Below are 13,866 nucleotides of genomic sequence, written 5' to 3'. Positions count from 1 at the left end.
AGTTAAAGGAAGTTAAGATTGTACACATGATTAACTCCTAATCTTTCATCTCTGTTGATGGGCACTATTGATCAGAAAAGGGGGATTTATTGTATTGGAGTAGGGAAAGTGTGTGTATATAACACAAGCATATGAAATCGGTTTTGTTAGACAACTTGAAAAGGAAAGGATATGGTTATGATCTTGCCAGTTAGGGGATTTTTTTTTTTTTTTATGTTTTGCTTTGCTGGTAGAAATAGAAAGTATTGAATTAGAAGAATTAAGCGAACATGTGTCAGCAGAGAAAATCATCTCTCGCATAAAAACGTGTGGTAATGCAAGCATAAGAAAAACTATTCAGTTTGGACATTTTTGTGACCACAAGGGAAGAGAAGAACTAGGGTGAAGTTTGAGAGGAGTTTAACAGAGAATAGTGATCAAGATCATGTTGAGTTAGGAATACAAGGGGAAGGGAGTGTTTCACCGTATCCTGAGGGTTACACATGTCTGTATATCTTCAGCTGGATAGTTTCTCCCAGCATCAGTGTATCAAAACTTGGACTCCTCATTGTCTCGTTTGTGTTGGGTGTTGGCTTTGCTTCGTGGGAAAAACCCAGGACTGGGAAAGTGTAGAGCGAAGTCCCCTTGTGGTTTTTGTGAGCTGCCTTTGGCTCCTAGAGATGGTGGCAGTCCTCTGCCTCCATTACACTTCCTGCTCCTCACCTCACTCAGTAAAAGAATTTGAGCCTCTATCCCCACCCCCAGCCCCAGTGAACCTAAAAATAAGGAGACTAGAGGAGTCAAGATCCTCATATGCTGGTATGAATTACTTGTTTGAAGGCGATCATCTGACAAAACGTGATAATGTACAAGTTTTCCTTTTCAGATAGTAACCATTTCAAGGCCCAGGCGCTGAAGAATGCTGAAAACGCTTACCATATCCACCAAGCTCGGGTGAGTGTTACAGACAGAGAGACTGATTGGCTCTGAACATACCCCACAGCCTTTTACTTAGGTGGCCTTTCTTTTGTCTCAGTCACATTTCAATTAAAAGCATTGACCAACGTGTGTACGTGTATGTGAGTGTGTATAGGGTGGGGGCTTGTCTAAGCTTTAGGAGTGTGCTGAATTGAGGCTAGGTCAGTTTGCCTAATTCTTTTGTCCTCTTGAGTCATGATGGGTAATATAGTATGAAATTCATCATAGTTGTTTAGTGAAAAACAGCATACTCTTGCTTTTTAAGAGAGTCATATCATGTCTTGAGAAAACTGCTAAGTTACTTACTGCTTTCTCTCACTTTGGCAATAGCTTGCTCTCCGAGTCATGATACAGAGATGTTTAATGAAATCGAAAATAACTTTGCAGTTGGATTGAATGAGTAGAGAAAACACAGTTTACTATACTGCATAGAAGCCTTTATATACCTTTGACAGAGTCCAGAACAAGGATAGACACAAATGTGGCCTTCGCCCACAATTCCAACCAAGCAATCTTTAACGAATTCCTTGATGAAGCAGTTAATGTAGTAATATGGATTAGTGTATATCCATCAAAAAAATATATTCTAATATAATTACTATATTAGTTAAATTATATTAGAATTGTGTTTTAATATAATGTTTTATATATATTACGTTACATTATCAGATTATATCAGACATTTTGTTCCAGTTATTTTTCTTAGCACAGGATACAAATATTGTCATTGGAGATTTTGTTTGCATTTAATATGTTTTTCTCTTACATTTTTGTTCTAATTTTTTAAAATTTCCAGACGCGATCATTTGATGAAGATGCAAAAGAAAGCCGAGCAGCTGCACTACGGGCAGCAAACAAGTCTGGCAGTGGGTTTGGGGAGAGTTACAGCCTGGCAAACCCATCGATCCGGGCCGGCGAGGATATTCCACAGCCCACGATTTTTAATGGCAAATTGAAGGGTTATCAGCTGAAAGGCATGAATTGGTTGGCCAATCTCTATGAACAGGTGAATGTCTGGTCATACCCACTCTCTTTCGATTGTTAACTGTTTTCCTAAGGTCATCAGCTCAGAGGAGTTATCAAATGAGCATAAGATAGTGTTTTAATTTCAGCCCCTTTAAAAGCCTTATTCTTTGATAAGAGGCAGAAGGATGCCTACGTTTATAACCTGGAGAATATTTCTATCATGTATATAGTTTCTCTTAGGTGGTCCTGGTAAACCTGATTGTTTGCTTTTGTGCCTGGGTTAGATTAGCAGAAGAACTGCCCTTGGCCTGCTCCTGCCATATATTATGGTTCACAGTTGTAGCTATAGAGTTGGCAGAAGGAATCATTCTGGCAGTGGATAATAGTGCTGAGGCTGGGTATCTCTAGTCAGTTCTGTTTGAACAAACCTGTCATCTGGGTCAGTTCTCTTGGCAGTGGGGTGTACACTGTGTGATGGAATGCAGAAGGTGTTGACATATTTGTTTTTTTTCCAGGGTATTAATGGCATTCTTGCTGATGAAATGGGCCTTGGTAAAACAGTACAGAGCATTGCCCTCCTGGCCCATCTGGCTGAGGTGGGTAGATGCAGTTTCTCCATTTTTCTCTCTCTAGATCCTAAGGTTATTTTCTAGTAATATTTGTATACTTACCATTCAGCCATTCAGCAAGTGATTTATTGAGAGTCATTCACTTACAAAGCACTAAGCTAGGCTCTATAGCATTCGAAGACAGTAGGATTGATCCTTGCCCTCAAGGCCTTTACAAGGGGACAGTATGGTGCGAGACTTTGGTTTTCACCAGGGCCAGGACAGTTTTTGAGCATGTGTGGCTTGAGCCCCCTTCCCTCATTGAGAACCCCCAGTGTAGTGGCCGGGGCACTGTAGTAAGGTCAGAAGAGCTGGCTCCGCCCCTCAATTTTACCTTTACTAGCAGTGTGGACTTGGGCAGGTCAGGTAACCTCTTTTGAACTGACTTCTCGTTAACTATCTGAGGTTTAGTTTCCTCTTCTGTAAAGTTGGAGTGGTATCTACCTTGTAGGAACTTAGTGAGAATTAAATGAGAAATTATGTGTAAAAGCACTTTGAAAAAAAAGCAAAAACTCTATGCCAGTTAAATAGTAAAATTGTTATGATAATCTAGTATAGGGGAAAATAACACATATAAATCAGTGTGTCATAAGTGCTTTGAGAATTATCTAAATTAGGACCTGAAAGAGGTCAGAGGAGGGAGAAATTGCTGGGTATTTTTTCTCGGGATGTATGCGAGCAGCTTTATTGCCTGTGTTGTTATTAACATAGAATATTGTTGGATGTGAAAATTTCCTTTGCTATAAGGTGATACCTATTCTTAAACTGCTTTAGTCATTAATTAGAATTTTGAATTAAATATTTTGAGTTTTCCTGCAGTTGCCTGACCTGTTTTTTTCTGTTGCAGAGAGAGAACATTTGGGGACCTTTCTTAATAATTTCACCCGCTTCTACACTTAACAATTGGCACCAAGAGTTTACTAGATTTGTTCCTAAATTTAAGGTAAAAATAAACCCAACAAAAAGTTCTGTTGCTCTTTAAAGTAAATTTCCTGATTCTTCTTTTGCTGCCCCACTGATGTATTTAATTGCTTATAATAGTTTTAAATTTCTTATGCTGTTTCCAAAATACTTTGCATACATTTCTTATAAAAGTTACTGATAGGAGCAAGAAGGGAGCATAGTGTATCTATATTTCATAAGTGGGAAAGCCACGGTGAGTGCCTTGCTGCATTAGGCCGTATGAATTGATGCTCCTGGTCTGTCATAATGGAAAGTATCTATCTTGATTTAACGTAGATTTCGGCAAATCGCATAATCAGGTCAAATGTCCTCTAAATTTATGGCATTGTTCCTTCTGCCCCCCAAATATATTCATAAATGACCCATTTTCTTGATTCTCCGAAGCCAGATCTTTAGTTTCAGTGCAGGTTACAAGGTTTAAGGTAGGTGACGTGAAGTTGGTTTAACTAGTTCAGAGGGAGGAGTTAATCAGCAGGTAAATACATTGCATCACGTTCAGTAAGACACAAACAAGATCTGAACAGGAGTTGATTATGGAAGGTTATAGAGATACAAAAGAATGAGTGGGATTTATTAAATTGTTATGCAAGTAAAAAGGGAAAATGAGTTAAATATATGTTATAGTGATAATGAAGTTCCACGGTGTGGATTTTATGGGGGTTATATATCAGGGGATGTCGCCATAATCTCTGTGATTTGGGGTCTCCGTAACAGTCATAGGCTCCATGTAGTGGGTGGGAGGCAGGTCTTCTCCTGGCTTTGTGAGGAATAGGAGTATCTGGGATATTCCACTTTGGGGCAGCTTTATGACTCTGGTTCCATCTTTGTGGCTGACCTGCGAATTTAGAAACTGTTCGCAAGGCACATTATGTCTGTAGCTTAACTTGACTGACTCCTTTTCGCCTTCGGAGAAGGTGAGATCATTCTGAGGCGATTCGCTCAATATAGTCTCTTCAGTTGTTGGCCGTATGGAATGTGGAGATCACCATCTTTTTTCTTCTTTTTTTGGTGTTTGTGTGCGTATCTTCTTTTTCTCCCATTCGTGTAATGTTCAGTACATGTGGAATAATCACCAAGTTGAAAATACAGTCTTAAAAATTTCCACCAAACCGCTTAAGTTTTCGGTAGTTCCTCTGCTGGCCAGTAGAGGGCACTGTGGTATTGCGTGTAGTGTTGGCACCACTCCTTTGACCTTGTATCCGAGCCTGAAATTGAGCCTTCATTTACATGTTGAACCTTCCTTTCGGTACTCAAGTTTAAAAACACCCACAGCCATGGAGTCGTTCTGACTCATAGGGACCCCATCGGGTTTCCAAGGCTGTCAATCTCCATGGAAGCAGATGGCCACATCTTTCTCCCGTGGAGTTCCTGGTGGCTCTAGTCTAGGGGTCAGTAAACTGTGACCCATGGGCCAGTTTTAGCAGCCACTGTTTTTTTTACAGTCTCTGAACTAAGAATGGTTTTTACATTTTTAAATGGCTGATAAAGAAATCAGAAGAAGAATATTTCATGACACATGTTATATGAAATTCAAATTCATATATATTGGAACACAGCCACACTCTTTTTTAATGTTTTATTTATGGCTTCATTTGCACTACAACTACAGAGTTGAGTAGTTGTAACAGAGACCATATGGCCTGCAAAGCTTAAAAGATTTCCTGTCTGGCCATTTACAGAAAGTTTGCTGACCCCTGCTCATGGATCCATTGATATTGCCGTTATTCCTTTAAACCAGAACCAAACCTGTTAAACCATGAAGTCAGTTCTGACTATAGTGACCTTCCTGTGTTACAGGTAGAACTGCTCCGTAGGGTTTTCTTGGCTGTAATCTTTATAGAAGCAGATCGTCAGGCCTGTCTTCTGCAGTGCTACTGGCTGGGTTCAAACAGCCAGTCTTTCTAGGTTAGCAGCTGATTGCTTATTGCTTGCACAACCCAGGCACCTATTATTCCTTTAGATTGTCAAAAATGTGTTCACTTTCCTGTGGAACACAGATGTAGACTCTACACAGGTTTATAGTTCACTAACATTCATAAGATACTTAGATCTTTGATGATAACAGCATGAAAGTTTTATTTGGCAAGTACTCTGAGTAACACTCTGTGTATGATCAGTGCCTCTGACTTCTTTTTTCACATGAAATGTGATTTACTTTTTTTTTTTATAGTTAATGTGCCATTTTTTATTCCTGAAACTGATTATTCTGCCCTCTTATTTCTGTTGGTCTTGCCCAGGGATTTATCAGTTTTATTGGTCTTTTCAAAGAATGAACTTTGGCTTTCTTAATTATTTATTACATGTTTCCTATTTTATTTATTTCTGCTCTATCTGTATTATTCCTTCCCACTTTCCTTGTAGACTTTTTTCCCTTTCGGATGTCTTGCGATGGAGCTGAGATTGTTGATTGACCACCTTCTCTAATACATGCATTTAAGGGTGTAAATTACCCTCTGAGCGCGACTTTGGCCATTCAGAGGTTTCATGTGTCACATTTTCATTGTCTTTCAGTTCGAAGTAATTTCTATCTTTCATTGCAAGTTCTTCTTTGATCCACAGGTTATTTAGAAGTATATTTCTTAATTTCCAAATAAAAGGAGAACTTTCTAGGTATCTTTTTGTTATTATTTTATAGTTTAAATCTGCTCTGACAAAGGAACATACCTGTTATTTTAATCCTTTGAAATTTATTGAGCCTTGTTTTTATGGCCCAGCATATGACCAGTTCTTGTAAATGTCTTGCGAGTGTTTGAAAAGAATGTGTATTCTGCAGTTGTTGAGTGAAGTAGTCTATATATGGTGGTTAGGTCAAGTTTGCTGATTGGTTATTCAGCTCTCTTCTGTATCTTTACTGATTTATTTTTGTCTGCCTTTCCTTTCACTGTCTGTGTTAAAGTCTTTCATGATTATGAATTTGTTCATTTCTCTTTCCTCCTGTCCGTTTAGTTTCTATGTGTATGTGTATATTATATATGTGTGTGTGTACACACACACACATACATATACAGGAGCTCGCTGATTAAGAGCTTGGCTGCCAGCCAACAGGTTGGCAGTTCGAATCTACCAGCTGCTCCTTGGAAACTCTATGGGGCAGTTCTACTCTGTCCTGTAAGGTCACTATGAGTTGGAATACACTCAATGGCAATGAGGTTTTTGTTTTTGCGGTATATATATATAGAAAGAGAGAGGCTATTAGATGTATACGAATTTGGAATTATTTTATCTTCTGGTGAGTTGAACCTTTTAGTAATATGAAATTGCCCTCTGTAAGACTTTACCTTAAAATTCGTATTCTCTGCTGTTAAATACATACACTCGCTTTCTTTTGGTTAGTTTTTACATGATGTCTTTCCCTTCCTTTTACTTTCAACCTTTCTCTGTTCTTACTTTTAAGGTGTATTTCTTGCCTTTTATTTGGAGTATTTGTTCTTTCTTTTAATGTAATTATTGACGTGTTCGTTTAAAATCTGCTGACTTGCTGTTTGCTTTTACTTGTTTCACCTGTTCAGTTTTTCCTTGTATTCTTTTGGATTGATTATATTTTATTATTTTACTCCCTCTTAGCTTTAGTTATATATTCTTTGGTAAATACCCTGTAGATTACAATGTACATCGTGGACTTTTTAAAAGCAATATAAATTAATACTGTTACTACTTTCCAGACAATACAAGGACTTTAGTACATTTTAACTGCATTCCCCCTCCTATAGACTGCATGCTGTTGTTTTTGTGTATTTTTTAATGTTTTTAACCCCATGAGACATGATTATTATTAGCATTTATTTAGGTTTGTTTATATTACTCACATGTTACCATTTTCATTGATCTTCATTCCTCCCTACGTGTCTGAGGTTCCATCTGGGAATTGTTTCCGTTTTGCTCAGAGAACAGCTGTTTGTATTTCTGTTAGCATGAGTGTGCTGGTGATGGTTTTTCTAGGTTTGTGTTAGAAGACGTCCGTCTCAGCTTCATTTCAGAAGGATGTTTTTGGTGGATATAGAGTTCTAGGGTGGCAGTTTCTTCAGCACCTTGAAGATAACATTCTATTGGCTTTTTATGTCATTCTTATTGTTCCCTCCTTTGGGTGGAATATCAGTGAACTACCCCAGAGTTTACTGGCTTAAAATAGTATTTATTATCTTAGTTTCTGAGGGTTAGGGGTTTAGGAAAAGCTTAGCTGCCTGGTTCTGATCCCGAGTCTTCTCCTGAGGTCGCAGTCAGGATGTCAGCAAGGGCTGCAGGCAGCTGCAGACTTGACTGGGGTTGGAGGATCTGCTTCCAGGATGACTCAGTCACATGTGTGTTGGCAGGAGGCCTTGGCTCCTTGTCACATGGTCCTCTCTGCAGGAGAGGTCCTCGTGACGTGGCAGGTGGTGCCTTTTATGACCTTGTCTCTGAAGTCACATTGCTTCCACTTTACCAGAGTCTCTCCTCCTTGAAGTACAGTTTTTGTCCTGTGGGCCCTGTGTCTCTAAAAAACTCTGCTCAGTTTCTTAGACTCTCAACTAGAACTTGTGAAATGGACAGTCATCCTCAGGGAAAAAGTGTTCTAAATGCTACACTTACCTCACTTGGCTTCCTTTCTTTTCTGGAACTTGTTTTCATAATGCTTCATTGTCTGAGTAGATCTCTGATGCCTTCAAACAGGTGTCTGTGTGTGTGCATGTGTTTTTACATGGACAGCAGGAGGATTGGTTAGACCACCCTTGACAGGAGAGGAACTCCTATAGTTATTCTATTTGCTTTTTAAAAATGATTCTGAATAATATATTTGTGGTGATACTTTTAAGAGTATTAGTGGAAAATAATCTGCGTGTTGGCTTTTTCCCAGGTGCTTCCATATTGGGGAAATCCTCACGATAGAAAAGTCATCAGGAGGTTCTGGAGCCAGGTAACTTCGCTCACAGGCATTTACACACCTGTGGTTAGTGTTTCTCCACGTCCTTGAAACAAGCTCTAACCTGCAAGTTATCTGTACATATGTTTCTGGACATTGAGCACGGGTACCTGTTTTTTCCTTCTGATACCATGCTTTTCATTTTACTGGCAATCAACTGAACTTGAAGTCCAGTATGAAGTTTCTTTAATAATAAGCTGAGGACTAGTTTTTAGCATAGTCTGTGATTAAGATGACTACTTAAGCATAGTTACGGTTCTGTTCATTGCACAGCTCCCTGCCATGTGGGAGAAACACACTGTTAGAGCTGTCTTAAACTTGGCCCTAGAAAATATAGCCCATAACCTGTTACCTTATTGTGAATTGTCAGGTGTCTTTTTCTCACCTCTCCCTTTTATATTTACAGAAGACCCTCTACACTCAGGATGCCCCCTTCCACGTGGTTATCACCAGCTACCAGCTGGTAGTGCAGGATGTAAAGTATTTCCAGCGGGTCAAGTGGCAGTACATGGTCCTGGATGAGGCCCAGGCACTCAAGAGCAGTTCCAGGTAACTTGAGGCAGGGTAGTAGCAGTAACCAAACTCCATAGTCTGGGGCCAGAAAATGACATCATTCACGTGCACACAGTGCACGCGTGTGTGTATGAAGATCGGGAAGGTTTCAGAATATGGCTTTACGTAATCTCCACATAAGCCATGTGCCTGAACAGAAGGCAAAAATTCCCTTTTGCATTTTTCTTGGGACACAAATGTTAATGCTTAGAATACAAGGATTTTTCTTGACTTCTACCTCCTTACTCAATAATTATAACGTTTTGATACATCTTTTTTCTTCTAAGAAAATTTCTGTACCGGAAGAGGTCTCTGCCCTGTCTTTAAGAGATTATTTCTTAGGTAGGAGATCTGAGTAGGAAGTAGAAAGTTAGATGGTGTGGATTGGAGAGTCTTCTGTTTTATGTGGGTTTTCCCCCTTCCCTGGATGGTTGTTAGACCTCCAAGAATCCTGTAATTAGAGGTGATATTTTTTAATGAAGTATGTTTAAAATATTCTAATATCTTTAAGGTCTGACTGAATAGTAAGTCAGGGCTTGGCTGTAAAAAAAAAAAAAAAAAAATCCTCAGCTTTGATTTATTTATGTTAACTCTTGGCTGCTCATGGTGGTTTTTAGAGGTTGATGTTCATTGGCAGGATGGTATTTTCCATGGAGCTTCCTGTCCTCTGAAAGGCATTGCTCCATATTATTCTCTTTTGAAGGAGGACATGTCTGGCCAGGAGCAGTAAAGACTCACTTCATATTCTCATACCCTTCCCCCTTTTTCCACTGCTCCCTCCAAAGCTTTAAGTGTGGAAGCACACAGATAATAATTTTAAAGCTTTCTACTACAGACAACTAGCTTCTGCTTAAATGGCTTATGTTAACCAAACTGACCAAAGATAATAGAGGACTCTGTCAAGCCAGAAAGGACTCCACTCTGTTGGAGGGATTGTGTTTTCCTAAACCCTAATACCATATTTTCAGTAGTTGTTGTTATTTGTTGCGTCATGTCAGTTCTGAGTCATGGCTACGCCATGTTTTCAGTATAGAGGAGTCAGATCTGCCTAAATCTCCTGTCTTCCGCCTTGTTGAATAATATCTTTCAGTTGTGTACATGGTGAAATACTTGTTTCTGAGTCATTGTTTTCTTTTTTCAGAAAGCATTTTTAGAAGTATTGGTTCTCTGTAGGTAAATGAAAGATTTACTGCTAACTTAGAATTTGTAACTCATTTTATTGGACAGTGTTCGTTGGAAGATCCTCTTGCAGTTCCAGTGTCGGAATCGGCTTCTGCTAACTGGGACGCCCATTCAGAACACCATGGCGGAGGTAGGCACTAGTCAGGGCCTTAGGATTACGTCTGTATTAAACAGAGGGGTTCTGTGGCAAAGATTGGAGTGCTCCTCCTCTGTACAAATCATAGTCCCCACATAAAAGGAAGGAGGAATGTGAGCATAGTTTGCCTAGGTGCTCTTTTAGCCGTCAGTCCCGTTCTCTTATTCCCTGGCATAATGGCCATGAATTATTTTATTCTTCTGTATTTATGTAATAAATGGTGACCACATCAAGAAAGACTGCCCATCAGTGCGGAGATGTTTCTGTACTAGAGTTGAAAGGTAGTGTTCCTTAATCCTGAGAGTAGTTTTCCTTTTTGAAAAGATAATTGATCATCTCGAACAGGAGTTAACAGACCTTTTCTGTAAAGGGCCAAATAGTAAATAATGAGGCTTTGCCGCCCACCTAGTAGCTGTTGCAAGTGCTTGGTTTTGCCATTGTAATGTGAAAGCACCCATAGCTGATACAGTCCCTTTCTGTTTCATACACGTGGACACAGAGAAATACTGCACTTTCTCTCCACACCCTCCTGTATTCTCGTACGCTCCCTTCTTGGGGCCACACAGCCGTTTCACTGTTGCTTTGTTTCCAGCTCTGGGCTCTGTTACATTTCATTATGCCAACATTGTTCGATTCACATGAGGAATTTAATGAATGGTTTTCCAAGGACATTGAGAGCCACGCCGAAAACAAATCTGCCATTGACGAGAGTGAGTACTGTTACAATCCTTCTTACTTTTCTCCTACCTATCAGTGTAGGCAACTAAATAATTGTGTATTTCCTTCTACGTGAGGACTCTTTTCCCCTGTATACATAGAAGAGGAGCCCTGGTGGTGCAGTGATTAAAGTGTTCGGCAGCTAACCAAAAGGTCAGCGGTTCAAACCCACCAGCCTCTCTGTGGGAGAAAGAGGTGGCAGTTTGTCAGCTTCAGTGAAGATTACAGCCTTGGAAACCTTGTGGGGTAGTTCTGCTCTGTCCTGAAGGGTCGTTATGAGTCAGAACTGACTTGACGGCCACGAGTTTGGGTTTTTGTTTTTTTTTGTGTGTGTGTACGTAAAAGGGTCGGGAAACCCTGGTGGCGTAGTGGTTAAGAGCTACTTCTGCTAACCAAAAGGTCGGCAGTTCGAATCCACCAGGCGCTCCTTGGAAACTCTGGGGAAGTTCTACTCTGTTCTGTAGGGTCACTATGAATCGGAATCAACTTGGCAACGGGTTTGAGAAGGGTTGGGGGAAAACGTTTTTTTCCTCTTATGAAATGATTGTTACGTGCTCTGTATATATTGTAAACGAGTCAAGAAAAGATTAATGTGGATGATGCTGGTCCTGTCTTAACTATTTATCAAGGCAGAACAGGCAGAGTTCAAGAGTGCTACATTTTGGCCTGCGAGTTCCCATTTTCCAAATAGATCTTGAAATTCATATCAAAATCATGTTTTTATAGAATGGCTTTTCTCTTGTATTAAAAACAGAAAATATTAGAAGGTTCATTTTGTTATTTTCCATATATATTAGGATTTGTTTCTGTTGTAAGCATTTTTTAACCTTGTTTATCAATACTTTTAAACTTGTTGAATAATATCTGACTGATTTTAAGAGAATTCTGAGGTGCTTATTACATAGCCATAAAGTGACATCTACTTATTGTTAGAAAAATCCTTAAGTTTTTTCTTATACTATACATTGTTAATTTGTTGACACCCTTTGAAAGATGATTTTTTTGGGTAATAACTTGGAGTCCCAGATACCTTGCATTAGACCTGTATGAGAATCTCATTATTGATAGAATGTACCTGAAACACTGTAAAAGTGAATTCTAATGAAAATATAGTGGTCCTTGTTGGTTCACACTGAATACATGAGAGTCAAATGCATTTGCCTAACTTACTGTGCAGTAAGTTCTGTAGAAAATTTACATTCCTTGGATTCCTCCTACTTGGGAAAAAGATTACGTTCTAATCTCTCAGAGAGTTGTAGAGTCAGAAGGTGTTCTGAGGGCTTCGTGAGGCGTGGTATTTGTGTTTGGTTGTTTATGTTAAATTAATGCCTCCTGGCATTTCAGATCAGCTCTCCCGCCTGCATATGATCCTGAAGCCGTTTATGCTAAGGAGAATCAAGAAAGATGTGGAAAATGAGCTGTCTGACAAGGTAAGGAGAGAAGACCTTGTGAGGGTGAGCGTGAATAGACAGTGATTCAGGACTCAGGAGGGGAGAGGGGAGAGATTCCCTGAATGTCTGTTTAGTTGAGTTTGAGAGAAGACCTTTAAAACTTGAGTGCATCAGAGTACTTACAATGAGTCAGTCAAGTAGCATTTTTTCTTCTTGTTGTTTTAAACTTTTTTTATGGTGAATTTTAAACATTACAAAAGTAGAGAGACTGCTGTAATGAACTCCCTCGTACCCATCATCTCGTGGCTTCAATAGTGATCAACTCATGACCATCCCCACCCCCGATTATTCTGAAGGAAATCCCAGATGTCATGTCACTTGTAAATATTTTCACTTGTTATCTCTAAATATTTCGTCTTTCTTTTTTTTTAAGTATATAACCACAAACCATTAACGCCCCTACTAAAAAAGATACTAATGACAGTACATTATCACATGTCTGCTCATTACTCAGAGATCCCTTTGTGTGTGTATCTTTCTTTTTTAAAGTTACAAGTTTGTTGAAATCAGGATCCAGGCAAGGCCCCCATGTAGCGTGTGGGTGGTGTGTCTCGTAAGTGTTCTTTAATCCTTCCCTTGTTTCTCCCTTGCAGTTCTCTGTTGCATCGTTGTCATGGTGTCTAACATATCCCCGTCTCCTGTATTTCTGCCGAAAGTTAGATTTAGAAGTTTAATGTGCTTCAGGTTGTAACGTTTTTTCTCTTTATTTAATACAAAGCCAGTAATTTTGGTTTCTAAATATCTTTTTTGGAATCCTTCCCAGACTGCTGTAATTTTCCGTCACCTGTGATTCCTTCCCCCATTTTTCTTTCTTCTTTTTCTTGAGTTCCCAGTTCTTCGGGGGTTTCCCCCCATCTTTCACAGATTCCGCCTGTTCTCACAGTTCTACTGTCTGCCTGTAGGATGTCTTGCCAGATTCTTGATAGTTTCAGGTGATTCTTCTCTGTCCAGGAAGCTGAGTCACCTTGAAGTTGATGACTCTGTTTGGAAGATTGTAATGAGGTTATACATCTACTTCAGAGAGAGGAGCAGAAGTGTACCTTTGTTTTGTGCTTAAACAGAATTTTTTTTTTTTTAAGTCTTGATGACTATTTCATGAAACTGGCTAATGTTTTAACTAGCGGTATGACACAGATGTACCTGATAGAAGGAAAACACTTTATTAAAAAGTGAATCCTTGAGGCCTTTGTATTAGAAAATGTTTTGAAAAAATAATAGCATATCATAATTTCTGTTATCTAGTGATAAATAGATGATCAGAAGATGTAGCATGGTGCAGAGTATAAATTTCTTAAATATCATTTAATGTTTCTGATCGTTTATCTGTCAAAAATATGCATTTATTGAACACTTCTTGCCTGCCAAGCACTGGTACATAAACATACAGCCTTTAGGCTTCAGTCAAGCTTCCAAGGCAGGTGAATACATAAATAACTA

At 39.2% G+C, this 13,866-nt stretch overlaps 1 protein-coding gene across 1 annotated transcript in view; it reads left to right on the top strand.

The window, feature by feature from the left end:
* INO80 (INO80 complex ATPase subunit) overlaps positions 1-13,866 on the top strand; it is a 102,330-nt gene that overhangs the window by 19,484 nt on the left and 68,980 nt on the right. The window contains exons 10-18 of the mRNA XM_004380644.3: positions 866-933; positions 1,754-1,963; positions 2,439-2,519; positions 3,379-3,474; positions 8,326-8,385; positions 8,798-8,940; positions 10,171-10,255; positions 10,854-10,971; positions 12,323-12,408. Coding sequence (XP_004380701.1) covers positions 866-933; positions 1,754-1,963; positions 2,439-2,519; positions 3,379-3,474; positions 8,326-8,385; positions 8,798-8,940; positions 10,171-10,255; positions 10,854-10,971; positions 12,323-12,408 — 947 coding nt within the window. The remainder of the gene's footprint in view (positions 1-865; positions 934-1,753; positions 1,964-2,438; positions 2,520-3,378; positions 3,475-8,325; positions 8,386-8,797; positions 8,941-10,170; positions 10,256-10,853; positions 10,972-12,322; positions 12,409-13,866) is intronic.

The sequence above is a fragment of the Trichechus manatus genome, unplaced genomic scaffold, assembly GCF_000243295.1.
Source record: "Trichechus manatus latirostris isolate Lorelei unplaced genomic scaffold, TriManLat1.0 scaffold00076, whole genome shotgun sequence".
NCBI classification, from domain to species: Eukaryota; Metazoa; Chordata; class Mammalia; order Sirenia; family Trichechidae; genus Trichechus; species Trichechus manatus.
The sequence above is the reverse complement of the archived record's forward strand: the minus strand, read 5'-3'. Positions and strand labels throughout refer to the sequence as shown.